Here is a 26,438-nt window from a genome sequence, read left to right as displayed (position 1 = left end):
ACATGAAAAATGTTTTATACGACACACATATGAAAGATGTTCATTAAACGGGTTGCACAGTGTATATCCTAAAGGATTTTTAAGAACACGCAAAGTAATAACAATTGATGTTGACATCTAATGGTAATTGTATCGTTTTTTTTTTTTTTAAACCAATTTATTTTTCCCATAAGCAGAACAAAAAGCTATGTTCTCACCCCTTGCTTCACAGCTATACTAATTAAATTACATTTAATGTAATTTAATGTAATTAAAGTGAATTGATCAATTACAAGCTCTGAAACAATGGAACTGAATCAGGAATGGCCGCTCCTAACATACGATAAAATCTGAAAAATAAATAAATTGAATTAGTCTCATGCTGCCAAACTGTTGTAAACCTTTATGCATTATATTTATGTTCCGTATGTGTTTTTCCTGTGACAAGCAAAAATATGCATCCATTTGCTGCTGCTTATTATTTTTTAGTCTCAATTGCAATACACCTTTTAAAGGTACAGCAACTCCCCATATGATATATGTTTTCATAGGTCATTCACCCACAGTTATAACCAATAAGGAGTATAATATGAAATAATACAATCTGAAATGTCTGAGACTAGCTACTGGTTACCACTACCAGAAAAGAAAATTCACATTGCACTTCCCGAGAGGGAGTGGATCAACAGGAGGTCATCATTGTTTCTCTGGTATAAGCAAGCCCTTCATGGTCCTGTCCTAATCCTGGGGTTAGCATGTTAAACTATGACTATTGCACCTTTCCCATTGTGAATATCAGGTCTGTAGCCAAGTAGCATATGTCCACTGAAAAAGGAAACAATATATATATGCTGTGCACCAACAAACACACTTCATATACACCTGGTTAAAAAGCTCTGTCATAAACATGCATTGGTCTTTCCATGTTGCATACTTATTCCCATGGTATAAACTGCACATATACTCAAGATTTTGCTTCTGAACCAGAGACATCAGTGTCTTTAATGGAGTGTTTGGTTTTCAGAGCCATGGTTGGCTGTGTCTTCGTAGTCAGAAACTGCAACAGGTGGTCAAGACAACCATGCTGATGGGCTATGGCCAGCATCCAGAAGACCGGGCCTAATGTTTTGCATTTACAGTAAAGTGTAGTTAGGAGACCTTAAGGAGTACATTGCTAAATGGCGCACAGAGCGAGATTAAATGCACACCAGTGTGTAGTCGCCATCAAATCATTGTACTAAAAAAGCAATGCGGCAATAAACGTATTATATCAGTATAATATTTAAGTTTTATGCTCATAGTGCAAAAAAACAACCCTTCTCTGAATAGCCTTAACTGAGGGTCAAGAGATAAATGGTGCAATGTGAACCCGGACGTTCCTCTAGACAGTGTTAATCAGCACACCGGTTTGTTTCAATCGTGAAGTCTCATCTTTTTGTTTGCTTTAGATTATTTAATATGCCATTAATATGAATATTTCATTAAGTGTGCCTTTCCTTTGCATTATTATATCATAATTGGGTGTCTGTATTTTTGTTTTGATCATGTTCTATTTTCTTTTCTCCCCCCCCCCCCATGAATGGTTTTCCCATAGCCGTACTTCCCACATCATGTCTATCATGTGCCAAGGTATTATGCTGGCACTACCCATCATCCTCCACCCCGCCCTTCCATTAAAACCACATTTCCCAGGGATCCCAGCAGTGGACTTGTAAGTATCTGTCAGTCATGAACACATTGCTTATAGCAGTGACTGGACCACTTAATCGTGGATTTCTAAACATTTGTTCAGGTAGAATCCAGTCATGTTGATGTGATCTCGGTGATGTGATGCAGTCATATTGAAATTATCCAGTCATGATGTGATGGTGATGATCCATATTCATTCATTGTTTGGCCTTCTTTTTAGTTCCGTTCTAAACCTGTTCTAGGTTTATTTTGTTTAGAATTTTCTTCCTATTTCTGGATGTCTTTTTTATGAGGACTTGTATTGGACATGTAATGAACTGATTAAACATTTAAATAACATATCTATTGAATTTGTGGCATGCAACACTGTTCAGTGGTGTGTTTGTCCAAATGGTCCTGTCTACAGTCCTGTTAGTGCCACAGGTCTCATTAGGGTTACGGTTAAGGTTATGGTTATGGTTATGGTTATTAAGGTTAGGCCTGAGGTTACTGTGAGGGTTAGGGTAGGGGTAGAAATGGAGCAGGGTTGTATGGTTAACACAGGGAGCAGTAGTGATGGGGTCTGATGTTCTGCTTTAGCTTGTGTTCTCTTAATGGTCCTGTTATGGTTTGAGTGCCTAGTGCAGGTTGGGGTTAAAATTGGGGACAGGGTTAGAGCTAGGTCAGGGTTTTCTTGTTGAGGACAGAGGATTATGATTGAGCTTTCTGGTTGGGGCATCAGGTAAGGTTACAATTAGGTACGGTTGAGATGCCAATTTGGAGTTGTAGTTAGGGATGGGGTAGGATTTGAGTTATGGTTGGGGAAAAAGAAGCTAGCAGTTATTTGGTTAAGATGAGGATTGTGGCCTTTAAAACTGACCCGGTCAAGTTAAGGATGTGGTTACAGTTGGGTATTATGTTTGGGGTAAGGGTTAGTCATGTGGTTAGGGATATGTATGTGAGCTGTGGTGTTGTAAAGATCATGGTAGTTGGATTGTGAGGTTAGAGGTTTGGGTTAGAGCTGTTTAGAGGTTTTGGGTTGTTGTGATGTTTGGTTAAAGCTGAATCATTTTTTGACTGAATGGCTGGGTCTGTCTCCCAGTGGTGGTAGACTCAGATGGGACTCACACGGCCCTCTGACAGTTCAACAATGTCACAAGCTGATGGTGCAGGGATGTTGGCGTGGTTGTAGATCCTGTGTGGCAATCCCCCCTCTTGTGGACCCTGGCCCCTGTACCCAAGTCCTGCCCCCTCTCTGTTCTTTGTCAGGATGTTATTGCAGAAGATGCCAATGAGGGTGTCCCCACCCCCTCTGCCTCTCCCATGGTAACCCCTCCCAAACACCCATCCCATACCGCCATTAACCTACCAAACCCTATCAGCTGGCCCAATAAAATTCCGTATACCATCACCTCCCCCAATAATCCATCGAACATCATCAACTGAAACAAGAGAACAAGCATCCCCGTGCACACACACACACTCAAAAATACACATACACACAATTCATACATGCACACAAGGTCTCTCTCTCACAAACACACACTAGCACAGGCACATGCACACACAAACTCACGTGTGCATGCACATGCCTGCAACTTGTTTTTGCTGATTGCATGTCAGAGACTGCATGCAGACTCTCGTTGCTATACATGGTACGCACCGCAAACCGGTAATTTTTTTTCTCACAATTCATTAGCTTAATCTGCTTTGTGACCACATATTGTTGAGTTCCTGTTTTAGCTTTTTGGAGCAGCAACCAGTGATCCCTATCCCTTATGAATGAAAGTTTTAGACAGAATTGGAAAAATCCCTCAGGTTACGTTTATACAACCATTTGATTGTATTCTTTAAGGAAGCTAGGTTATCTGCTTGTGGGTAGCACCAGCTACAGTGTGTTACAGACAGCTAGGGGGCACTCTTGCACACGGTTAACACAGCACAAATGTGACACTGGTAGACAATTCAATGCTGTGCGGTGGCCACTGACACAAGGAGCATAGGTGGTCCAGGGCACATATATCAGGGCATATATTAATATATATTGATTCATTTCTCACTTTTATTATATTAAGAGAACCACAGTTTCTTCCCGTGTTATTGTACATCACATAGATGTGGAAGACCAGGTTTTAAATAGGGTTGCGGTCTGCATGTTGCATGGAGATTTGGGTATGTCTGTGCTTGTGACTGTTTGATTGTGTGCAGTGGTGCAGTGGCACACTGTCCCTGCTAAGACCGGTTGTTCGCGATTGATGGCTTTGCCTTTATGGTTTATACTTTTATTCTGTTAGCCTGGGGTGTTGCTTGCTTCACCAGGTTTACCATTGGCCCTTTTAGAAGGTTCCACACAGCATAGAGAAGTCCGGAAAGTTCTTGATGGGGGTCAGATTGCCAGAAAACAATCTCCAAAACTGCTTGTTCCGAGCGTAGTCTATCTCAAAAGTTGACAGTAGTGCACAGAAAGATCAAAAAGTGCCATTTTTTTTCTTTCTTTTGGCCCTCTTTTTTTCATTTGTGTTTCATCTCTCCCTCCCTCTCTCTCTCTCTCTGCAGTTATAAAGGAGGTGTAATTGTGTGGTTTTAGCAGGTCTGGGGCCCTCTGACACGGGGATTAGCATCATTAACTCCCTGTCATCTGTACGCTGATCTGCTGCTTATCTCCTTTAAAGAGACGATTCCCCCGTAAAGCGCTTCTGCTTCCTGCTCTGCTGCTGTTCTATAATTACTGTTTTACCTCAGAGATGTGTAATGGTGTGCTCTACTCCGGGTGGTGTGCTAGTTCAGGTCTCTCTCAGAACCAGTTTTTGGTTTGGATGATTTTTGCGCCTACAAGAAATGCATACTGTTACTGGTGCATATCAGTTTCCTGGCAACCTTGCTTGTTGCATGTAAATAATGCATCCATTCTATGAGTGTGCCGCCTCTATGGTGTCAGTGCTTTTTCTGCCTCATTAGAATTACTTTTTCAGCACTCCTTACCTATTACCTATTTCTCCCTCTGTCTCACTCCCTTATGTCCCCTAACAGTCTGGCCATTTCAGCCTGAAACAGGTACAGAAACATGCAGACACTAATGCCTGAAAATTGCTACTTCATTGTGTACTGCTTCCGGATGACTGCATGCCAAGTGGGAAATGTAGTTCTGTAGTCCGTTGCAACTGAGAGATAGAATTCTGAGAAGTGTTAATAATTGTTAGTGATCATGGAATTCCCTTCATAAAACAAATACCACTTTCCTCACAATGAAATGTCTGCTAGCTTGTGTTAGCTAATCAAATAATGTTAGATCAAGCAATCTTGGTGGATGTAACATCTTGCTCTAAAAGTGGAACAAGCAGTCTACCCTATTTTGGTACTTCTGTATGTTTTCAACTTTATTTGGACAGGGGAAGAACAGGAAAGGTTATAGATAGAGATCACGGTACAGAAAGTGCCACGTTGGCCAATCAAACCCCCTTGCCAAACAGGGATTCATAGATGGGATTCAGCTGCCCTACAGACTGCGTCACAGTCCTGGATCCTTTTTTCATTTCCCTGTCTACTTTTGATTTGATTCCAGAGCTAATCTTGGAGATAGTCACTGAGGCATTTCAGCCTCGTAGTCACATATTCTGTGTCTGACTGAGCAGGAAGTTCTTTACAGCTCTCAATACTCTGGTTATCCTCATTTATAATGCATCCCTCCCAATAACAGAAAAGTTGCTCTTGCTTGAAAAAACCTGCTGACTGGAACCCTTCCTCTGTTGGCGATTTCTGCTGGCAATTTCTTGGTCAACACTGACACAGTCAGGAATGGCCTGTGGGGTGAATTGCACATGCAAATCCAGCATTTTGAGTGCATGAGCCACACAGCAGTCCAAGATTGCCGTTCCTTGTACTGACGGCCAGTGTAACAATGTATGGTTGATTGCGCATACAGTGGAAATGTATTCCGCATGTATTAGGCATTGCAGTGTTGCTATAACAGCTGGGAAACTGAACCAGAAAGTTCAAATCCAGTGGGGGGGTCAGTGCTGTTGCTCAAAGGGATGTGACCAGCTGCACTAATAGATAAATTATAGAATACGCCATCACAGAGGTCATATGCCACCACAGTGTTGTGCTTCCTCACTTAGCACAGCAAAAGAAAAATTGGTTAAACTTGAGTTAAAAATTGAGTTAAACTGGATCTTTGATCAGATTGTATCAATCTGATCAAAGATCTGATCAGATTGTATCAATCTCATCGAAGATCTGGGGGGGAAGAGCTCATTTTCCTTCTTAGAGAGTAGCTCATATAAAAATGTATGTATTTTTTCTATAATGGGAAAAATGTTCTAAAAGTAACTATTCTTCTGTAAAAAAAATAAATAAATAAATAAAGGAAATAAAAGATGGCTATGGTTAAAAAAAAACAAAGTGCTTTCCTGGGTTTTTGCAGATCAGTGTGATGCTATGCGCTGTCTGTTGTTCTGATCGTGTGCAGGTGTTTTTCTCAGACCGATGTAAATGCGTGTTTGGGAGTGTGCGAGCGAACAGAGACGTGTATGAGTGCGGGAGTGTCTCACTCTGTGGTTCTGGTACTGGACAGGGCTTGGTACCGCTGAGCTCCATGACTACAGACGCCGTGTGTGAGCAGCTCCTGCAGATCAGAGGCCTGGACCAGAGCATGCTGGAGCAGTACACCAGCACCATCAAGAAGGTACATAACCCAGCATTTAATGCAGCCTCACCCCTTGGTATTTATTTATAGTTTGTGTGGCTTGATTTAATCAGTTTTATCTTGTGTATACATGCATGGTCATAGCTTTGCATTGTCGCGTGAATTGTTCACCATCTTCAGTTTTTTACCTGGATATATATACACAAACACACACACAGAAGCACACACACACACACACACACACAGAGGCACGCACACGCAGACACACACACACACACAGAGGCACACATGTACCCGCACACACACACACACACACAGGTGCACATGGGCACACACACTCACACACAGGTGCACATGGAGATACACACACATAGGCACACACGCACCTTCACCGACACATGCACCCACACACGGATGCACGCACACACACACACACAGAGTATGAATTGATTGCGTATGATTACTGTGTCCTTGAAATGTGTGGAAGGCCGTAAGGCGCCTGGACCCTCATGGCTCCTCTCCTCTGTGCCAGGCCAATGTGAACGGCAGAGTCCTGTCCCAGTGCGACCTCCTCGAGCTCAAGAAAGAGATGGACATGAATTTTGGGGACTGGCAGCTCTTCAAAGGAATTGTATAAAAAAACTCATTTTTTGATTTTATGTGAACAGTCTGAATGTTGTATATGTTAAGTTAGAATAAGTGTGAGTCATGATACAGTATTACAGTTTAGTTTTACTTGTCAAAAGGTTTTGAACGCTCAAACTGGACAGCATAAAATGTTTCAAAGTTAATTTTGTTGTAAGCATAAATGGGCCTGTAACTAACAGAAGTAGCTTATTTCAAGCTTGGTAGTAATGTGTTCCCGTGCCTAGTTTCAATTTACTTTTAGAATATGCGAGCTATTTGCTTTTTGTCGATAATCTGTTGCTGTGCATGTTGAAATGCACATGCACATGCTGTCACGTGTCACGATATGTATTTTTTTTTCTGAACCCACCTCTGTCAAGCAGCACCCTGCTGGAGTTTGAGACCAGTTACACTCATAGTCTCGTAGTTTAAAGTTACATTTGTAGGTAGCCGTCTGGACCAAAGCCATCACATGCATAAAGCAGGATATGGGGGAGGTGTTGGCAGAAATAGTGTGGAGTCTTGCTTAAATTGAATAACTATGAGACATATTAAAATCATATGATTAATAAACTGCGCAGATGTTCTATTTATTAATTCTATATAATTGTTGAAGTTGTAAATATTATATTTTGTAAAGTGTTACCTGCCCGGTGTGTATTCAGTGATGGCTCTGGCTCTCTGCTGCCCCCTGCAGGTGGTGGAGCTGCGACACATGGAGACCCAAGCTCTGCAGGAGGACCCCCTTGGGGGGGCAGGCGAGCAGGTCAGTGGCAGTGGGGCAGGACACGGGGAGAGAGCGCCGCGTCAAGGCGTCGCCCATGAAGGCCGGTCCAATCGGGACAGCTCCCTCTCCTACAGCCTCAACCTGAGCTTCGAGGAGCTGTCCGGTGCAGGCCTGGACGAGACTCACAGGCCCAATCACACCGCCTGGATGGTACGTACGTACAAACCTTCTCTGCTCACAAATGCTCTTTATTAACCATTACGTTTTCAGAATGAGAACTCTTCAGAACTCTGGTTAATAATTTCCCTTGTTGTAAAATGCAACTTGGGGAAACCAGGTACTACAAATGGCCCTAAATAGGGTAATTTATGAATGCCAAATAAACAAGTTTCTCCTTGTACTATCTTCACATTGGCATATGTAATGTATGATAATATATTATAATAATGTATGTAATACATAACGATGATATCATTTATAACACTGACATTGTGTACTGAGCAGTTCGCTGTCATGAGAAATTGGAGAGAGGTGCTTACAGGAATGTCTCCCCTAACCTTTCCCCTCGTTGTCTGGGGCATTTGGGCGTGGCAGGGGTGAGAAACTGAAACAAGCAGTTGTGAGTGTGTTTCCCCCACCCCCACCCCCGGCCGAGGAGGTTAATGGAGCTCCTTGTCCAGGCTGACCTGACGCCCACATGCCCTCCCACCACAACCCAGCCCCCCCCCGCACACTGCTGCCCTGACCACACAGGGGCCACCACTGTCTGCTGAGGAGGAGATATTTCTGTCAGTTCTCTCTTCCTCTTACTCACACACAAACACACACACACACACACACACACAAACACACACAGACAAATGCAGTAACACATTGTGAAATGCAGTCTCTCTCACACAAACATAAAAACACACACGCAGACAAAAACACAACGAGAGAAACAGTTTCACACATACACATTGCAGTCCCTCTCTCACTCACATGCACGCACACACATGCAAACACACACACAGACAAACACACATCGAGAAACAGTCTCGCACATGCACATGACAGTCCCTATCTCTCTCACACACACACATGCCAACACACACAGACAAACACACAGAGAAACACATTTTCACACATACACATCGCAGTTCCTCTCTCACTCACTCACTCGCGCACGTACGCACGCACACACACATACACACACACACACACACACACACACCAGTGTTATTATTCTATTCTGCTGGAGTCATTCTGTGGAAGATTTCTTTCAGGCTCCATAGTGAATTGCGATATTGAAATGGGTTTCTTGTGATCCTCCCCCACTGCCCACAGGCCAGCACACACCGAGCCGGCAGCACGTCCAGCCTCAACTCCCAGGAGTCGTCCACTGACGCGGGCAAGCTGACGGAGCTGACGGACAGGCAGCAGGCCGAGTACCACGACGCCTACAGAGAGTACATCACCCACATCGCCCAGCTGGAGGCGGCGGGCGGGGCCGGGGAGAGACCCGCCCACCTCCCGGCCCCGCCGGGCGAGGGCAAGGGCAGGGACGGCGACCTCGCCGACGGCCGCAAGGCGTTCCCCAAGAGGGCCGGGAAGCCGTCGGACGCGGCGGACGCGCCCTCCCCCGCGGCCGCCGACGCGTCCCTGCTCGACCCGATCTCGGAGGAGGACGAGAGGCCCGGCCACGCCTCCGCCCGCTCCCTGCTGGGCCTGGCCCGGGCCGCCGAGAGGGCGGGGCCCAAACCGCGCTACCACAAGCTGCCCAGCGAGGACGAGGAGTCCGGGGCGGAGGAGTCCGACAGGGCCCCGCTGCTGGGGGCGGGGAGGGGCTCGGCAGCCGAGGGGGACGACCTCCTCCGCAAGAAGGACTCGTCCGACTCCGGGATGAGGTCCGACGAAAGCTCGCCCGACCCCTCGGCGCGGGGCGAGGAGGAGGAGGGGGCGGAGCCGCTGATCGAGCTGAACGGGGACGGCCCCGCCCGGATGAGGGCGCGGCCGCCCCGCAGCCTCAGCGGCCTGCCGGACCCCGCCGTCGCCCGCATGTCCATCTGCTCGGAGGCGCCCTCCGAGGGGAGCCTGCTGGCCAGCAGCCCCGAGGAGAGCTGGCCTCCGCCCCGCGGCTACAACCTCAACCGCACCGCCAGCAACACCACCCTCAACAACAACACCACCACCAACGCGTCCACCGAGGGAACCCCGCTCATCATCACCCCCGGCTCCGCCCCCACCCTGCGGAACGACAACCTGAAGAGGGAGGGCCTGACCTCTGGCACCGCCCCCGTGACCTCAGATGCCGTCAACTATGAGGAAGAGAGGGAGAGCATCCTGTGAGATCCTTTCACCTGGAGACCTGCCCCACAGTGTCTGTTAGATGTCTTTGTGGTACATGTTAAGATTAAATTGAATTTAACCTGGAGACCTGCCCCACAGTGTCTGTTAGATGTCTTCATGGTACATGGTTAAGATTAAATAGAAATAAAGTAAAACTGTAAGCTTGCACTTTGTTTACAAACCAGAAATGGAGAATCACAAAGGAATGCTCTGACATTCATTGCTGTGACTTTACTTCAGTTACTTTGCTGCTTCACTAATCAGTTTCTTTAAAATGTGAAACTAGAAAATATCAATGTCAGGTTCATTTAGGATGACCTAAAAACCACGTATATTGAAACTATAATGACGTACAAATATGGTCATTACATATCAAATCTGGGTTTAGGAATGGTTAAGCATTTCAGATAAATAGGAGCTTAGTAGTCGTCTATGGTGCTAGTGGAGTGAATTGCCAGTGTAACTGGAGGGCAAACAAATGCTGTGTTTGAAGTTAGGTGCATGGCTAGTGTACGATGTTGTGTGTAAATTGTGTTTGACTGACAAGTATAGCTTTTTACGGATTTGTGGGTTGTTCCCTGAGCGGCAGTTGCCACACATTGTGTCCAGGTTGCCTAGTATTTCCGGGATTCGTTACGACATCCATCATAAAGAAAACTACTTTTCTAGTCCGTGCCAGACTGCAATACCGTCTGTGCAGCAACTAGTTTTTCTGCGAGTCTGTGTCCTATTTGTAATGTAAATCTTCGTTCCCACACCGGCAAGTTTGAGTAGAATCCCCGCTGTCCCTCTTGCTGACTGTTCAAAAGAATCATATCGATAGATCAAACGTGGGCATCAGCAGAAACTTGATGTTTGTAAGTGAGGAGTGTTGCATGCATTGTGCTGTGTGTTGTCTCTGGCCGAAAACTGACGTTGTAGTGCCGTAAAAAATAAACACCCGGTCATTTTGCTTTATTAAAACTGTTGTTTCTGCTTTTTTCCCCTCTCACTGTTAAAAACTCGCACGTCCGATCTTGCGTATACCCATGAACCGGTGACCGTTTTTTATATTTAAAAAGAAAGCCAGGCTTTGGTTTAAATAATGCACTTTGCATTTATACAATTTCTGGATTATGCAAAAAAAATTGTATTCTTTATATACATTGTGAAATAACCGATGCGGATCTAATTAGAATATAATAGAATAGAATAGATTTGATTAGAATAGATAGGCTATAGCCACGAGTTTTGGTGACGGTCTTCACACCCCCGTGTAAACAGCTGTAACGGACCTGGACGTTGTTTCAGCTGGTGAACAGTTGTGTTTTCAGCATAAGAAATAATTTTATTTGCAGGAAAATGTGATTTCGTGCATTCTTGGTGATGATGAACAGGATAATGTTTTCTATACAGCAAATTGTGTCTTCATTTAAACTGTGTTCTTAAGTTTGATTGTACCAAACTTATAATTTAGCCATATAAACACTTGGGATGGAATCAGTGTGCGCTCATCCATAAAATTACAATTCCTAATTTCAAATCAGTCCATTATAACGTGATTGCTAATTACATACAGTCAATTAAACTTCAACCTCAATGTCAGCTATATATGTATTTTTAATTATCTGGATCGATAGTGAGTGCGTATGAAGCACGAATCGTATATCTACCCGTATTATGGGCTAGGCTTAGATAGCCTCTATTATTTCTATGCCGTGCTCTTGTAGACAGGGCATAGCCTTTACCTATACACATAAAATGGTCTGCGGTTTCTCTCACATATTTCAGGGTTTTACCTCGGTATTTGACAATGTATTTGTCATATCGATAATACTCACTCGCGTATAGCCTACATCCAGTTTACTATTTGAAAAGCAGTTAGAAAGCACTGAGGCTATATATAGTAGCTACATTAGGTGGATGGATACCGACACGAAAAACAATTGCCATCTACGCGACTAAAAAAAAAAGAAAAAAAGATGCGTTCCGATTCCCTGGGGTTAGGTATATTGCCAGAAGATTGTGTGGCAAACGGTAGGTGGCGTTCATTCAATACAAACCTATTTCGATTTACCCGCGGACCTGAAACCAGCTGCGCCTAGTCTGTACAGCGAGGACATGGACGTACGACCCTGATGTTATCGTGGGAGCTCACGATTTATTCCTCTCATATTTACAAATAAAGTATTTAGCATACTGCCATATTTAATAAAATGCACTGAATGTACTCATGTAGAAGAGCTTTGAAAATTTGTGTAAACAACGGGGCAAAAATTTCCATCAGCTTTTTATGACAAATAGCCTACAGGACAAGCAATGAACAAGCATAAAAATGCATTTAGCATCTACTTGCATTTGTTGATGGACATGAATCTGTGCATTTGCCAAACAATGAATTGTTATAGTTCCTGCCATGAGCTCATATATCCTGATCTAAACTGAAAACGTATTGATCATGAACATATTTAGCTTCTGTGGACTGGAGGGGGGCGCTCTGAATTTGATCAAATCGCCCAAACATTGTTAAACCCCAACTCTAATATTTCCATAATTGTACGGGCAGTGCTTTGACATCATTGTGCTATAATGAGTGGATAATTGTATCTTAATTTATATTTCAAAGTTTTGGTGGAGTGTGAAATTTCCACAGGGAACAGCCTCTGAGATGGTATTCATATTTCAACCAATGGCGTGTGTACATTTTCCTTTCATATAACTCAAAATAAGTTAGCCTAGTCTAACTTTCTTCACTCCCACTGAGATCACAGCCACATTGCCTGTGTGGCTTTAATTACCAGTAAAGGCCTACTGTACTGGTCAGTGACTGGTGTCCTTTGGGCAGTTTCCATGGTAAATTGAGTCAAGAACAGAGACTGCCAGGTCTGTCAGACAGTCTGGAGCCAGATAGACACCTGTTAAATCTGGGTTAATAGTTGTTTTCGGATTTATCGCCTCCATTGCCTGAACAATTATAAATTATGAGGTTATTAACGTTGGCCATCACAGGTCATGTTTAAAGGACACTGCCCTAAACCAGATTTAAGTAAATAAGAATCTGGCATAATGATGTTTGTACCTCAGAATAAAGGAATCAAAGCTGAATGTTGTGAGAACATTCCGGAATGCTGGCCAGGTAAAAGAAAGAGAAGGCACCATGTTTCTCATGCGCAAGTACTTCTCTCAGAAATACCTTCACACTAACTTGTCTAGATGGAGATGAACTTGTGTCCCGGTTAAAAAGCATTGTGTAGACTGCAGACAACAACAAATCAAGTGTTACATTTTCTGATTTGTAAATAGACATCATTACATTCATCACCTTGATACAAGGCTATCTGGCAAGAGTTTAGCCTAAGATATTCAGGGACTAACAAACCATAAACCACCAAACCACTAGACCTGTACTGTACCCCCGCCCCCCCCCCCCCCACCCACCCCTCCCCCACCCTCCACCCCAAATGAAAAATATATATATAATAATAATTCACATTCATGGCTACTTCAACTTGATACATTTCCACAGAGGCATGTTCAAATAAAGCATTTCATTTATTTTTTGTATAAAAGGTACAATTTACATTATTACTTTTATAAAAAGTTTCAGCAAAATTAATTACAGCATTACATGTTCTGCAGAAATTTGCAATTTCCGCTACTATACAAGATGAAACTCCAATTATAGAGTTCACGTGGTTTCAACTTTTTTTTTTTTTTTTTTTTTTACAACGTCCAGTCCTTCACGTGCCAAAACAGTAACAATTCTGACAAAACAGACTAAACTTTTTACAGTAACGAAGTCGCCCTATTCACACACCACCTTCGCAAAAAAGCAAAGACTTCTTATGGGGGATCCTCGGGACAATAATCTTCTTTCATTTTCTCCCACTATTGGGAATATAGTGAGCCTTCCGTTTGAAGAAAGGACAAAACAAGTCTATTTATAAATAACTATAAATGTCCGTATTATATAACACAACACATAGATTGTCCTTTTTTAATTATGAAAGTCTCTCGACTCAATTAAAGAAAAAATCCAGATCGAGAACAAAACAGAGGAGGAAAAAAGTCAGTTTCCAGGTCCCGTGTTTTGTGTCTTAACCAAACACCTGCAAAAGATTGAGAAAGAGAGGCGTGTTTAGAAAATGCAAACGAGACCCGGACAGACTGGCGCCAGAGAGGAAGCCGCAGTTCTAACATTTAACCAAACACTCAAATACTGGGCAAACCCGGGTTTCCAGATGTACACACACGCTCTGCCCAGAAGCACATCCCAACAACTCCGAACTGGAAAGGATCAAGTTAATGGCAGTTCTGTTGGCGTCTGCTTTCCTCTTTCGCCAATTAGCCTACAACATCGAGGTAGCCTATTCCAAACAACCATAATTCTTAAGATTCCTGCGTAATTTAAAATCCAGTAGCCTACCAAAATCAAGAGCCAAATACATTTTTAGACTTTTAACATTTTCGCGTAACATTGAAAGCCGATAAGCCCATTTTCATTTAGACTATGCCAGCGCAGTCGGTACCGCTCCCGCAGTTAGGCGGCATTTCATCACAATGTAACAAATAAACTGTATTTAGGCTATGTGCATTCCTTCCCAATACATGAATTGTGGCCGCTGCAAAATTGTTGTGGGCTATAGGCTTCTGCACTGTGTAGAAATATGGGCTAGGAAATCAGGAAAATGCTTACCGGTTTAACGAAATAGGGTCTTACTGTCGTCTGTCGTCAATTCTGTCGAGAACTCAGCAGACTGAAATAAATGAATACATAAATAAGTGAATAATAAAAACGAACGCATGTTAATTTCGACATGTCATGTAGGCTAGACTACTTGCACAATATAAAGTCGTGCAGATGAAACCACAAAGAGCGTTCTAGTATAAAGCTACAATATTTCCATTTTTCGAGGACCAGCTAAACATGACAGGACATAGGCTACAGCTAAATACGAAGCTTTGGCTTGCAACAAAAATCTTCAGATTAGACAGCGATGGGAGTAAATCCTTGTTTTCAAAATATTGCCTATAACCACTATGGACGAGGGCTGAATATGAACATTTAATTCCAACACAATTCAAGAACACTTAGCCTACTACCTGTAAGGACAGGATGCTGATGTCTGTGTTGAGAGTTGTCAGGGGTGTCCGGGATGTCGCTTGCCCCGGTCGCTGGTGGTGGAGGCTGGTTATAGCGGAATTTGAGTCGAGCGCAATCTGCAGGTCCAGTATGTAGTCAATAACATGCTGAAGGATTTCCATTTTGCTAACGTTCTTGTTTTGCGGGATGCTGGGCACCAGTTCTTTCAGCTTGGAGTAGCAGTCATTCATGTTGTAGAGTAGGCTTAAAGGATCATCCACGGGTGTCTTGCTCCGGGAGATTCCGAGACTGTGTTCCGATAAATTGGCGTTATTTTTCCTGAAGGACCTCACTGGGCTTATTGCTTTCATGTTGACACTTCGAGCGAGTTGATCGGTATTTTAGTTAAAAACTACGATTACTGTGTCTCCTTTGGATAGCAACTATTCCGTGCTGTTAACTACACGAAGTGAATTTGCAAGCTGTCATTGCTGTTTATATATCTACGGAGCAGGGTTTGCCACGCAGGGGTTGAGTTGCTGCTGATTGGCTTAAAGGGTTACGTCCATCGCTGTTCTCACCCACTGCGTTCGTCTAGCCCGCCTCCTTCCCAAACCCCTCCCACGTCTTCCGCGTTCTTAACTAGTGAAAGCTAGCTCTGGAGGTGGTGCTGAAACAGCGAACAGCCTGAACGGGTAATTTGGTAAACTGATTCCTATACATGATTCTGCTCAATAGAACGAATGATTTGCATCAGATTATTAAACCTGAGCATAACTTTGGAGGTTGTATTCTCTGAATGGAAATTTCGTCTTCATTTAAGAACATCTAGCTATCAATATCAATATATTCCTAAAATAACAGCATATATTAAAATTAAAATAAATTGTTTGTTATATAAAGTTAGGAAACAAAGAAATAATATATCTGGTCAAACGAAAGAAGAACTACGTTATATGGGGGACAAACACAGAATGATTTAGGCATTTCCAGCCTGACTGTATCCATTAAATTAAGCAGTTGATACAGTTTGCTCTGTGTTCAATGTTTGGAAATGGATACATTATTAAACATGCAACATTAGCATTATAATCTTGCCAGTGACAGCACAACCTGGTTTTCTCCTCAAACATTCCTTTACCCTTATATATATATATATATATATTCATTTTTTTTTCATTTGACATAGCCTATAGAACATACCAATTAATTCATTCAAATTTGGCCCTACTTGCAGTCACAGAAAACCACATATTCAGCCACATAAGTTGTTTCAAAAGGTACTGCATGTGGGTGTTGTTATCTGTGGTCATGTTTTTTTTAATATTCTGGAGGAAATATCCATACAAAAGTGCTTCATTTCTAAACTGGCGGCAGTGTGTTTAGGGTGGCTAACATTATCAAGGCTCAGACTAACTGCTTGACCTGGGGGCCTGCCTTAATAATCATGTAATCAACGAATAGTGCTTGGGTATGTTGATCGTGGTTTTCTGCATTTTAATATCTCCGGGAATCATGGGTAAAATTAAGATAAATTAACTGAGAACAATATCTTAAGTGTTCAAGTGTGCGTGGTGGGGGAGTGTTTTATGTGTGTGTGTGTGTGTGGGGGGGGGGGGGGGGGGGTCTGTCTGCTGTTTTATCATCATTGATGGATGATGTACACATGGAGCAGTTCTGCACATAAAGGACGTTCAAGGGGAGAAGATTTACAAAGCCAGTAATTGCGTTATAAACGGAATAAAAGATATCCATTATTTGTGCAAACATGTAAGGTTTTTTGTATCAATTACACGCTGCATTCCTCCGCTGGTACCGCGGATTAAGGCTCCCAAGTAGAGAAGTAATGCGGCAGAAGCTAATTGCCCCGGGGCAGCCGAGGGCTGCAGTGGATGTCAAGCTCCGCTGGATGCTCATTTTGCTTTGTGTCTAAACTGGATCCATAATACAACCGACTGTGTTAGTTTAGTTTCATTAGTTTGAAAACATCCAAGGAAACCAAAAACCAGGTAAAAAGAAAACCCTGCAAAAAATAATAAATAAAAATAGTGTAGAGAAATAAACAGAAGTTTGTTACATTAAAATTGAACGCATGTGCAATGCATCTAATTATTCGTTTGGTAGGCTGCATGTCGTCCGCATGATGAAAACATTAAATTGAATTAGACCAACCCAGTTTCTCTATAGTTTAGCATGATTAAATATCTACACTAGAACACGGTCTGAACTGTAAAACACCAATTGCGTACGACGATTTAAGAAATGTAGGCTACATTTTCCTATGGAATGTCAACGGATTTCCGCGTTCCATAACCGTGAGTTTGACACAAAGCGATTTCCGTCATTCAACACGAATTACTCTAAAACCCACGATCAATTCTACAGAACCACATAATACAATGTAATACAGTGTAGGCTACTTTAAGTGTAGCCTGGATGTGTCGACTGAATCATAATGTAAAATCACTATCCCAATAAATACAAAAAATCCTTCAACGGTTTAATTCCCCCACATCTGACACATAAAACGTAGGCTACATAAAAAGATTCCGAGCTTGCAAGCGCAAAGCCTCTTTGCCTTTTTAACGACCCTTATGCATTTATAATGTAATGCGATGAGATCTGGGATTCTCGCAGTCCTGTCCACATCTGGTACAATTGGATTTTTCCATTTTCTTCCCCATTCTTTTTGTTCTCACAGCTGTGTACATTTCGCATGACACCCCTACTGATCCCCGACAGGTGATGAATTGGCACGGAGCGAAGCAGCACTACTGAGCAGCGCCACGAGCTCATGCTCTTGCAGACTCTCAGGCGCCAGCCTCGTGACGTCACCCATTCACAGCAGCCCTCGAGCCAGTCCTCACGGCGCCGCTCAGGCGGCTGCTATGGCGACGGGGGCTGTCAGTCAACGCGAGTTCTCAGCTGATCAATGGGACCGAGAGCTTAGAGTTCGGGGTTTAACTCGTCACCTCGGTTCTGCTCTGCCCCTGGGCCTAAACACCTGCATCTATTTGCATTTCTTAAGTTACATTTTTTTATGGGAAAAGGTCATTCTTTTGCGCGGTTGTGCAATGGGAGACACTGAGCTAAATATAATTAAATTCAGCTGCTCGCTTTAAAAAAGTTGCTTAAGACAAGAGGTTTAGACATATTTTCAACATCTGTCCCTACCAACCATGTCTCACTGTAATTGAGGTTTCGTTTTCATAGTTTTACCGCACCGCTTAAATGCGCTATGACAGACTTGCAAGAATCCAAATGGGAGAAAACGCGTCAGACTATATTTTAACAAATGATGCGAATTTACACCAACGAAGCGGTCCCGTGCCAACCAGTTCATCGCCGCTGACTGAAATCGAACAAAGCACGGTCGCAGAGAATCTCGTGAGAAACATTTGTTTCGTTTGCTTTGGATCAGAAGTAAGTTTTTCCTGTGAGACAGTGAAATAGAGGGAGGGCGTTGCTCTTGAAACGCAATACCTAATAACCTCCATCGGGGTCTTTCAACTTGCGATTGTCATTTCATAGTTGCCATCGCTCTCAAAGGACCCGACCTGGAACGACATTCGGCAGTCACAAAGGATTTCCCTGTTTCTTTTTTCTGCTCGCAGAACTATTAGCCGGAGTTCAAGAGATAAGACCTCGAAAACAATGAAGGACTGCCAGTAAGTTGATGTGCTCACCGCAGGCCACGGCGTCAGGGTGTCTGCACCTCCTACTTCTAACTGTTGATCCAGCTCGCTGCAGCTGCACTCAACATAGCCTGGGCTATCAACCCCGTCAGAGCAAGAAGTAAAGGCTAAATCGTCCATTCAGTTCTGCCTTTTTAAGACACCGATATTACATTGCGCCCCGCAACACTGTTCGCTTATTGTTTCTCCACCACCAGTGTTTACTTATTCCTTCCAAGGTAGATAATCAAGCCGAACAACTTTCATTCCGAAAGAGAGAGAGAGGCTACGCTACAAGACGAACCCGAAATCTCAACGCACAACCTACGATATGAGCACCAAACAAAAAGTCTATAGGCCTATATAAAGCTCCTACCACGGTTTAAAGATAATAAAAATGATTACAGTGTTAGAAACTACATGTACCCCCCGGCCCTGTTTCCCCTCCAATTTCACGTCCAAAATAAATTCAGAAAGTTGTCTTCTTTTTGGATCAGCTCACAAAGGAGTATTAGTTGGTTTACGTAGCTTACACACTATAAATCTTGCATGTGTCCATTGTTTAATCCAACTAAAAGTCCACGCCAGAAAGAATCGGATAATATGTGATACAACAGGTGAATATTGCTCCATTTCCCCTTGCAGTCCTGGTGTCGAAGTGTAAATCTCCCTTCTACTTTAAGCAGAGTTTGGCTTTCCACTCTATCAGAAAGAGAGGTTACCACGCGCCTGTCGCGTGGTTATGTGCATACATAAAACAGTGGCGTGCGACTCTTGTAGCAGTATCAACCCTAGGGGCGGGGCTTTTATGTTTAGCTATTGTTCAATAAGGCAAGACCGAAAATACCCGTTAAAAAAATCCGCTCTTAGTGAAATGCATTTTGTATAATTGTATTGCTGTCGATTTGAGGAGCAAGAATGCTGTCAAACGAGCTAATCACATTGCCATCTGGATATATTTGAAAATGTAAAACCCAATTCAGAATATTTGCTGGAGTTATGAGGACCAAAATTGTGGTAATACATATTTACAAGAACTACGTAGTTTAAGTGGATGCTTATCGCTAAGAAATAAATCTGCCCTCTGGCTTTATCATGTGAAATTTAAAACTTGGTTGCCATCTGTTACTGAAAACTTTGCAGACGTTGAGATGAGAATGGAGAACAAATGGATTGTAATACTTTTTGCAGATGTACAAAATGGAAAGCTGACATACAGTTCACTACAGAGAAATACACATGCACCTTTTAGTTGGTATTCTGGAAAGATAAACCCGAATACTGCATAGTGTAAGATTAGAGTTTATATGGATTATTCTTTATATATCAAAAGAGCAGCCCTCCTCTGCTCCTTGTCTCCTCTAAGAGCTTGCTAATGTGCTTTCTGGCTCCCTTGTAAGGATGCTAACTTAAGCTGCATTAAGTTATTTGTAACAGAAGAATACTTTGTTGCAGTATAATCTGATATGGCAGAATTCTGTTGTGCATTAACATTCTGTGTTATTACACTAGAAGGCCACAGCATTGTAGAATTCCTTTCCAGCAGGTTTCTTTGGAATTACAGTACAGATGTTTGATATAATATAAAAATTGTGATTCTGTAAAACAGGGAACACACTGGTACTTACTCACAAGTGCCATAGTTAAGGCAATGATCTAAAATGGGACAAAAGTAAAAGTGCTATAAACAGCAATCACAAAATCTGTGAGTAATCAAGAGGAGGCTGAAGTTCAATAAATCATCCAGCAGTTGGGAGTGAGGAGATGTTTTGTTCAGGGAGTCAAGATGCAGCTGCAGCTGGGTTTTCTTATTTGTTCTAGAATATTGCCAATGAGTCTGTGTTTCGTCTTGGAGTCAGGATCTGTACAGTTTACAGTGTGTGTTTGTGCATTTGAGGCCTGGACAGCTAGACAGGACACCACTCCTTTCAGCTTGTGCCAGTTAACAGCAGCAAACACATTGGAAACCAAAAAACAAGAGACACAAGGAAGTGCTAATAGTAATCGTGGATTCCTTCATTGTCAACGGCTCTGCAGTATTGCAGTGCTGCGCAGAAAACAATCTTAAACCCTTTTCACACCGATGCATGACCTGGGTAAAACCTGTGTTTGGCGTTGGTGTGAATAGGTCAACCCACGTTATCCAACCCAGGTCCGCCCCACGACCCCTGTCATGACCTGGGATTTACGCAGGTTCAACATGGCTTGGCTTTGATATGAAAGGGGGGCAACACAGTGGCTCCTCACATTCAGGTGGCTGCTCACATTCAGTTGAAATCTCTCACGCAGGCAAACCAAGCTGGAAATGGTACTGCCCCTTCCTGTCATCGGACAATGATTACACCATACACTCCAACCAGACCTCTCTATTCAGCATCCTCTCACCAGCCGGCTGTCCCATCTCTTTAAGTACCTGGCAGCCAATTCTCACAGCTGTACTCTGTCCAGGTCGCCTGATGATGGAACAACCTTACCCCAACAGTCACGAAGGCAGATTCACAGGCTGTTTTCCACAAACATCTAAAAATGAACCTTTTCAGTCTACAGTTCAGTGTGTCCTGCGATAGATTGGGGGTCTGTCCGGGGTGTATTCCTGCCTTTCTCTCAATGCACGCTGGGATAGGCTCTAGCACCCCCCACAACTCTGCCCAGGATAAGTGGGTATAGATAATGTATGGATGGCTTCAATGTTTCTAATTAATAAAAAAAAATCAACCCTTCTTTCCTTTCATCTCATAGGCAGTGGATGCACCAGGAATTCCCTGGATGTGCTAAGGGGGAGCGTCAATATATGGAGGTGCTGATAATGTTTTTAATTTTTATTGTGAAATTGTAAGATTAGAAGAAATTGCTGGGGCTGTGGTGGGGGGGGGGGGGGGGTGGTTGTTCAGGCTCTTCCAGTGCTATACAGATTCGTGACAGGGCTATAGTATAGTACAGAAGTATGACACTCACTGGGAATGGTGTCACTGAATTGAAAAATTGCATTTAATTAATAGTGTTAACAGTATAGCTTGTATTCTTGTATTAAGTAAGTACCCACTTTTTAGAGCAGATTTGACAGTTTAGAGCAAATTTATCTCTAAACTTGGAGAGCTCTTATTGCCTGTAAAATTGTGACATTCTACCAAGTTACCTTTTGCCGTGGTTAAATGTGTGAAAGGCCTGTGAGCTATTAGATGTGATTTATCAAGGTTGGTTGGCAGTTGTGACTGTATGCCTGTTGCATAATTTCTGGAGAAAGCAAGTGCTAACTTTGTTTGAGCACATTGACATGGGAGCTGCTATTAGTGATAGAAGGAAAATTCTTAGGTGTTTTACAAGCTTGTAACTCAAAGGCTGCAGGTTTGATTCCCAGCAGTCATGATGCTGGTGTACCCATGAGAAAGGTGCCAACCCTGAATCGCTTCTGTAAACTATCCAGTTGTAGATGAAAAACGTAATCTGTGCAAATTGCTCTGGATATGTCTGTACTGTACTAATTGGTCAAATATAGTGTATTGATTCCCAAGTCACATTGTATTTCATGGCCTCCGGTTAATTTCAGCATACAGTGGGAAATGTAGTCGGTATCTTGCAAGGCCCCGTTGGTCTTGAAAGCAGTAATGCATTGACGTTGTTTGAAATATATATACTGCGCATAAATGGAAAATGTTATATTTTTCCTTAAAACATCACTTAAAGAGATAGTTTCACTCAGGGGCCAACTAGCTGAACTGTGCAGTCAGGGTGTCAGAGGAATATACTTCATCCACAGCTAGCTCAGACAGTCTGTGGGTGCCCAGTAACCAGAGGTACACGTAATTGCATTGCATCACAAAGCGTGTTACTGCACTGGACTAGTGCTAAAGACTATCTTCAGGATGTCCCTCCCCTGAAAGCCCCAGGGTAATCATTTCCTGTCCAGGATAATTCTGATGCCCTTTTTTGAATCCTGCGACTCTGTTGACTCCCCTGTTCAACGACACTTATTCATGATTCTGTTTAGTGCAGCTGCAGCTTTCTTGTGGGTTTTGCTCACTGTCTTCTAATCCTTCCTGTGTGAGTCACCTCTGCCTACATATGGTAGCAGGGAAAGACAGAGTTAATGTCAGGCTGCTTCCTCTCTCACTCGTGAAGAACAGTGAACAGGGTACTGCGAGAAGTGGAAAAATCCACTCAATGCTCTGTCCTGCATTGCCTCTTACCTCCTGTACTTCACCTTGTTATTGCGAGAGGGGGAATTTATTTGCCACATTGTTTGAAATCGCGAAAACAGCCCTGATGCTAAACACCTCTCTCCTGTCATAACATTGCCGGTCCCGGGTTCATCTGGGAAACAGCTCTTTCTTCTCGTGGGACCGAGTTGCCTGTCAGTACAGAACCACACATCTTCAGTAACTGTAAACTTGACCGTAAACACGTCAAGATGGAGCGCCAGTGTGGAAGGGCAGCGATATGGCACTGCTGTGCTTGAGGAGATCACTTTCGAAGATGAGGTGACTTTCTGCTTAAGGTCCATATGGGTAACATGGATGCCTTTTAGTTGAGGTGTTTGTGCCACCCTCTTCGTTAGCCTTGGGATGATAGCACTTCCAGCCTATTAACTCTACCTTCTTGGCACAAATGCAAAATCTGGGCAATCCTTGCCCATTTATGTAGTGTTCTAAGGCTTTATAACTCCAGATGTGACCATCGGAGACTAGGAAAATGGCTTAAATGAAGCAAGACACTTGTACCACTTATGATCATAACTAAGGTAACAATAAAATGGCAAAAATGCATCTGTCTTCGTGAAAATGCAAAACTGAACTTGTTCTCCTTCAGGTTGAAGTGAAATAATGAGAGATCACATACTGTATATTAAACAGGTACAACTATACATGTCTTGGATCATAAAGTCATTGACCACAATTGTACAAAATCTGTGGGTGATATGCATTAAAATCTGTGAAGAAAAATGTAAACAGTATCCTTGGTGTCATTTAGTGACTCCAAATCTATCCAAAATGTTTAAATTGTACATTGCTGTTAAATGATAACATAATCATAACATAATCTTATACTTCACTACAAATATACTGTTTTGACACAAGAAACTCACTTTTGACTCAGGAAACTCACTTTTTGCATAACCTTCAAAACCTCTCTGAAAATGAAAAAATGGACCCCTTATGGTGGATTAAAATGGTATAATATTGAAATCGCATTGAAAAATAATGCACAAGCGTCATAACGCACTGTGGTACACACCTAAAAATGTAATCATTCAGTCTTGTATGTTTTTCTGTACTCTACAGTATGTAATATTTTGTTTGCATCAGGATGGGATAACTAACACTGCCTAGGGTACGCTAACAATGCTCTATAATATAATAACAGCTATTACAAATAGCTCTCAATACAAATATGCTGAACATTATTAGCACAGGCTAACAGTTGCCCATTATGACCAATGCAAATATAACAATATCAAAAATCTGACACAACGTAAATAATTGAAATGTTATAAGCAGTATGTACATCTTCACCATGTTTATGTATATCCTCGCTCGACTTCATGCTTCCTCCTCCTCTCCTGTCCCACTCCGTAAATCAGCATGGTGAAAATTTGTTTTAGCCATGTGGATGAGTTGGCAAAATGAGTAAAATCTTCCAAAACTGAAGTAAAAAGCAATTACGCCTCAACATGTGCTTTTGTATTACTGCATAACATTATAGTTGACTCCACAAAGCTGTACTGAAGCAATCATTCATGCCATTGAGCTAGGCTCTCAATCGTTGTTATAAGCTTCCAATGAGACATGCCATACACTGTTGGAAAGCTTATGTTGTCCTCTGCTGGATAAAAGAGCTACCAATCAAACCAGAATGAGCTGAAATGAGTTACAATGACATAAAAAGCTTGTGAGGTTTTGTGTGTGGCCAATGTAAATCCCCACCCCCACTGTCTATTTGCGTGTTTATTTTGCAAACAATTTATTCAAGACAATAGATGACCACTGAATCTTGAAATCTCTGTGTGTAAAACCAGTGGTAAGACTGTATATTTATTCCATATTTAGTTGCAGTTATTGATAATAGAATGACTTGTTATAATTAAACAAGAATACCTCTTCTTTTTTTCGCTTTTTGCAGGATTTTTCATCGCTGTATTGGTATACCTTCAGGCTATTGTTGGCTTTATCTTGTTTCTATGATGGAATACGTATTTTTGGTGGTGAAAGGATATTTTTATGTACTTCTGGATAGATGCTATTGTCCAATGTGTCACGCTTGGCGGCATAGTTGCAGATGAGACTGCAGGGAGAGGGTGCGTGTTAAATGGACAAACTATGTGACAACAGTGGCTCTGTCTACTGTTGGTGTATCATCTACTAATAAAGCTAGAACACAGAGTTTGTTATTTCTGCTCATAGGTTGCCTGCTGAATGCCTGAGTTGAGCAATGTCAGGATGCCAGCCACTAGGGGGCTTGTCTGTAGGGGCTACTTCATGAAAGGCTGATGTCACTCATTTTTATGCTGGTACATCTTGAGCATCGTAATCCGTCTTGCCCCATTTTAGCTTGCCCCTGTTCTGTCTCCACCATCTCCTTGCCAAATGTAAATTTGCCACAAGACACCTTTGCGCAATCAGGTGGGTAATTGAGAATTAGTGCTATTAACTGATCACAACAATTAAGGTTTCAAGGCCCTAATCCTCTTTCACTCTTATCCCTCGCTTTCTTCTCCTCGGGCCCTTAGTGGATCAGGCGGGGAGGCAGAGGCGGATACTTTCCCATGCAACCCTCCAGCCCCCCATCATAACACCCCCCACCCACTCACCTACCCCGACGCACTCCCCCCATCAAGGGCAGCCAGGGTAAAGCCTTGTTTTATATAGAAATGGTAAAGTTTAAGCCATGAGAGTTTTGGAAGCATGGCTTTGGTATGGGAGACTAAATTACTCTGAGCTAATCCACTCTAATGAACGACGTGCATGAAATGCACAGAGAAAGTTCGGTCAGAAAACCCATGCTGCAGCTGACCATTGGTCGGCCTAAACAGCCACATGTTCTCATACTCAACCAATCACATACATGACTATATGTTCTCATACTCAACCAAATGCATATACACATAAGTATGTTCTCAAACTCAACCTATCACATGCATGCATTGCTAATGGAGCGTCTTTTTTAAACTGACAGTCAGACCTCTCAGGTGCTGCTCATTGCCTGCACTGCTTTTTGCATACTACACTTGCTGCAGCCCACAGAATTGCACTCACCCTCCACCACCCAGGTACTGGGGGGTTTTGGTATTTATTTTGTTTTGTAGGGGATATGTATCGTGATCCCTGTTTGATAGGTTAGTGCACGCTGGTGTGTGTACAGATGTACCTAAAGCAGATCCATTCAGCGCCAAACAAAAAATAATTACTATGCACATTCTTTTACATATTTAATTTAAATACATGAGTTGTCCTGACTGAACTGTTGTTTTGCTAATGAAATGTATGGCATAATCACCAATATTCACTATCAAGGCCAAAACAGCTAGAAGTTTGATTGTTAGGTGAGGCCAGACAAATTTCATGCGTTCGATGGCCCCAGAGTCTCCTACTATGTCTCAAAAAAAGGACCCATACAGTGTGAATGCATCAATATATACAACTGTTCTACCAAGGTTAGTTAGCGAGTTAGGATAACAGTGTATGCTCTCATCCTCGGTTGAACATGAACAAACCACATAATATTCATAACACT

The 26,438-nt window shown here is 42.7% G+C and overlaps 2 protein-coding genes across 6 annotated transcripts in view; one reads left to right on the top strand and one right to left on the bottom strand.

Moving 5' to 3' along the window:
• The window catches only part of LOC118228800 (kinase D-interacting substrate of 220 kDa B-like), a 53,537-nt gene extending 42,600 nt beyond the window's left edge, over positions 1-10,937 (top strand). For 2 of the 5 annotated variants that reach the window (XM_035420229.1, XM_035420238.1), the window contains exons 25-29: positions 1,574-1,690; positions 6,221-6,331; positions 6,825-6,923; positions 7,617-7,856; positions 8,973-10,937. In XM_035420229.1, the coding sequence (XP_035276120.1) occupies positions 1,574-1,690; positions 6,221-6,331; positions 6,825-6,923; positions 7,617-7,856; positions 8,973-9,974 (1,569 nt within the window). In that variant the 3' untranslated portion in view covers positions 9,975-10,937. Of the gene's footprint in view, positions 1-1,573; positions 1,691-2,916; positions 2,999-6,197; positions 6,332-6,824; positions 6,924-7,616; positions 7,861-8,972 lie in introns of all 5 variants that reach the window. The other 3 variants (XM_035420266.1, XM_035420257.1, XM_035420247.1) reach the window with 3 other exon arrangements.
• A 2,549-nt stretch (positions 10,938-13,486) lies between these two features.
• Positions 13,487-15,527, bottom strand: id2a (inhibitor of DNA binding 2a). Its single transcript, XM_035388352.1, has 3 exons — positions 15,057-15,527; positions 14,650-14,710; positions 13,487-14,062 (listed from the first exon to the last, which is right to left on the bottom strand). The coding sequence occupies exons 1-2, from the start codon at positions 15,405-15,407 to the stop codon at positions 14,654-14,656; spliced, it is 408 nt and encodes a 135-aa protein (XP_035244243.1). The 5' UTR covers positions 15,408-15,527; the 3' UTR covers positions 13,487-14,062; positions 14,650-14,653.
• Between the last annotated feature and the right edge of the window lie 10,911 nt (positions 15,528-26,438).

The sequence above is a fragment of the Anguilla anguilla genome, chromosome 1 (assembly GCF_013347855.1).
Source record: "Anguilla anguilla isolate fAngAng1 chromosome 1, fAngAng1.pri, whole genome shotgun sequence".
In the NCBI taxonomy this organism is placed as follows: Eukaryota; Metazoa; Chordata; class Actinopteri; order Anguilliformes; family Anguillidae; genus Anguilla; species Anguilla anguilla.
The sequence above is the reverse complement of the archived record's forward strand: the minus strand, read 5'-3'. Positions and strand labels throughout refer to the sequence as shown.